The sequence below is a fragment of the Lipotes vexillifer genome, unplaced genomic scaffold (genome assembly GCF_000442215.2).
Source record: "Lipotes vexillifer unplaced genomic scaffold, Lipotes_vexillifer_v1.1 scaffold966, whole genome shotgun sequence".
Lineage (NCBI taxonomy): Eukaryota > Metazoa > Chordata > Mammalia > Artiodactyla > Lipotidae > Lipotes > Lipotes vexillifer.
This window is the reverse complement of record NW_006795769.1, coordinates 679,348-682,653: the sequence shown is the minus strand read 5'-3', so window position 1 is coordinate 682,653 and position 3,306 is coordinate 679,348. Positions and strand designations below refer to the sequence as shown.

Sequence of the window (3,306 nt, the reverse complement as noted above, 5' to 3'; positions counted from 1 at the left end):
AAGACACCACGACTGCAACAAAGCAGGAATAGAAAGAGATCTGCACAGACTTCGGGTACAGAAACTATCAAATACCATACTTTACTGTGCTTAAAGGATGAAAAAATAGTTTGAAAATATCTGCAGGGAGTAGAAAGTATGTCATTTAAAGTTAAAAAGAATCAAGTAAAAATACAAGAAGTGAAAAATAGCAAATGAAAAACTCAAATGTTTGCTTATAACAAACATTTTAACACTTAACAATCAGACCAAGCTGAAGAGAGAGTTAGTGAGCTGGAAGGTGGGTCTGAGGAAATTACCTACAATACAGCACAGGGATGAAAAGATGAGAGCACATGAGAGGGTGAGAGATTAGGGAACAGAGCAGGGACTATGCAGTGGGCCAGAGTCCAGGAGAGGCAGGCAGGAGCAGAGGTGTGCAGGGAGAATGACGGGGAGACCTAAACAGGTTAAATAAAAGTAAACGTTACTAGGATTTTCACATAGTGAGACTGAAGAAAAGAGAGACAGAAAAATCTTAAAAGCAGGTAGAGGAAAATCCGCTTGTCAAGGAGCAGCAAATATCCTGACAGCTGACTTCTTGATGGCAGTTGGAAGCCAAACCATAGTGGAATGTGCTGGAAGGAAACAGGGGACGACCAGAATTCTGGACCTGCTGTCCAGTGCGTAGCCACCAGCCACCTGTGCCCACTAACATTTAAATGGAATAAAATCAAGAATTCACTGCTGGGCTTGCACGAGCTACACTTCAGGTGGTTGACAGTGGCTGCTATGTGACGTGCAGGCATAGAACACTTCCACCTGGCTGTCTTAATTTTGAGCAACATTGCCTTTAAGGGAAAGTATTATAAAAGATGGAAAGTCGTGTTATAATGACAAGTAGTTTCATTAACCAGGAAGCTATGACAAATTTTAAGTTCTACGCCTCTGGCAGCATAGCCCCAGCGTATGTAAAGCAGTAACATCCCTGAGGAGGTGGACAGACCGTGCCGTCCGCTCGGTAGCAGCAGCCCCGCACACTCTTGCTGCTTGTGGCCCTGGGCCCCAGCTCCCCTCTGACCTCCCTGCTTCCTGGTCCTCGGCGATGGGGGTGGGGTGCCCGGTCTCCGCCCGCCCTGAGCGCCCGCTCTGTTCGCGTGTCACAGGCAGTGGAGTCCATCCAGGCAGAGGGTGAGAGCGCCAAGCTGTGCAAGCGCAGGATCGAGCACCTCAAGGAGCACAGCAGCGACCAGCCAGCAGCGGCCAGCGTGTGGAAGAGGAAGCGCATGGACCGCATGATGGTGGAGCACCTGCGGCGCTGCGGCTACTACAACACGGCCGTGAAGCTGGCGCGCCAGAGTGGCATCGAGGTGGGCGCGGGGCTGTGGGTTCCCAGGGCCGCGGGCTTCCCAGCCCTTCGTGGAGGCTCCACTCAGCCACTCGTGCATCCTGAGCTGGGAGGTCCCCTCCCGCCTGTGACGGCTCTAGGGGTGCGTTGCACCTGCTGCATGGTCTGCACGTGTTCCGAGGAGCTAGAGTGTGGACGGGGATCCCTCCCCGCACTGCTGCCCGCTTGCCTGCCGCCAGGCGCGTCCCATGACCGTCCTCCTGGGGTGATGCCTTTCTCTGGGGTCAGGCTCGTTTTCCATCTGTCCACGTGTGGTGGCCCCGGGGGCGCAGGCGTGGAAGTACTCGATGCCCTAGGCTGCTGGTGTGCGGCGAAGGGGGCTGTCATCACCCCCCGCCGGGCCTCTGCAGGGCGGCCTGCACCTGTCTCTGGCCTTCGGGGCGCTGTGGCTGGGGGCAGTGGTACCCTGGTGTCCGGAGGGCAGCCTTCACCAGGGGGGCGGGGGGGGCAAGGAACAGTTGCTCAGGCTGCTCAGACCAGAGTGCGTGGCCAGCCGACCCTGTCCGCGTCCTGTGTCGACCGGAGCCTCTGGCAGCAGAATCCATATGGACGGCAGTGTCTCCCTCGTCTCCACGTGGGGTCCCGTCTCAGCCTGCTCCTCTGACACACGCTCGGGACCCACGGGTTCCGCCCCTCCTCACTCTTAAGTTCTTAGTCTGAGCACTGCTGGCCACCTGGGGCCCACCTGCCCCCCCCGCCAGTCCCATCCCCTGGTATGGCTTAAATGTCACCCTTGTGTGCGTGGCTCCCACCCTGGGTCGAGGGGCTCAGCCCTAGCCGCTCGAAACCCCAACATGAGACCCTGCCCCCTGTCCCAGCAGGTGGCCTTGGGTCCCTGACAGCATCGTGCTGTCACCCCCGCACCGGCATCCGCAGGTCCTCGCTGTGCGCCCTGGCCCCACTTCCTGCTGTGTCCATGTCCCTGTCTAGTTCCAGCCCTAGGCCTTTCCTTCAACGTGGCTGACACACTCGTGCAGTGGGGCTGGGGACGGGGGGCTCCTCACTCTTGCACCCCAGCCCCGGGCAGCTCCCTGGAGCTGCGTGTGCCGCGTGCCCAGGCTCCTGCTGTGGACGGCAGGGCCACCAGTCTCAGCTCGGTGCCCAGTGGTCCCTGGTGCCTGCTCTCCTCACCCCTCCCTCCCCTGCCCAGCATGGCCAGCTTCTGACCGACGGGCTCTCCTAGCCTCACATTCCTGGCACAGCCTGTCCATCTGAGGTGGGCATCAGGCTTCACTCCTGCACCCGCCACCCCACCGCACCTGCGAGGGCGTGGCCACGCACACTGCAGTGGCTGGTGAGGCACGAGCTCCCCACGCCTGCTGGCCCCCAAACGTGCACATTGTAGAGGGGAGAAGCACGAAGCCAGACGAGATTTGGTGGAGGTGGCGTGTCTGCAGAAGTGCCAGAGGGACGGGAGGGCGGCAGGGGAGGGGCTGGCGGTCCTCAGAAGCAGGTCGCAGCCCCAGACGGTGGCGCGTGCGCCTCGTCGAGGAGGCAGCCCGGAGGGGGTTTCCACAGGAGCCCCAGCTTCACGCAGAGCGCAGAAATCCAAGTCTCTTTCAGAAGCAGATGCAGGAGGACATCCTCTTGGCCTTGGGGTTGGGCGAGGCCTCCCAGCAAGAGGCTGCAGCTGGGGCTCCTGAATGTCAAGAACTTCTTTTCATCAAAAGACACCACAAAGAGGGGGAGTGCGGGCCACGCAGACGGCCAAGAAGGGAGGAACGCCCGGTGGAGTCCACTGTGGTCCCTGCGTTAGCAGCTTCCATGCTTGTGCCTCCCGGGAGCGGACCGTGGTTGGCGCTCACTCTGGCCCACCTCCCGCCGGCTGGTTTAACATCTTCACTGTGGCTCCCATAACTGAGGGTCCGAGGATGTCAGAGGACCATCAGCAGGGAAGGAAAGACCCGGGAAGAACCGGG

General features: G+C 59.3%; 1 protein-coding gene across 3 annotated transcripts in view; it reads left to right on the top strand.

Moving 5' to 3' along the window:
- MAEA (macrophage erythroblast attacher, E3 ubiquitin ligase) overlaps window positions 1-3,306 on the top strand; it is a 31,391-nt gene that overhangs the window by 16,309 nt on the left and 11,776 nt on the right. For all 3 annotated transcript variants that reach the window (XM_007467882.1, XM_007467884.1, XM_007467883.1), the window contains exon 3: window positions 1,146-1,349. In XM_007467882.1, coding sequence (XP_007467944.1) covers window positions 1,146-1,349 — 204 coding nt within the window. The remainder of the gene's footprint in view (window positions 1-1,145; window positions 1,350-3,306) is intronic.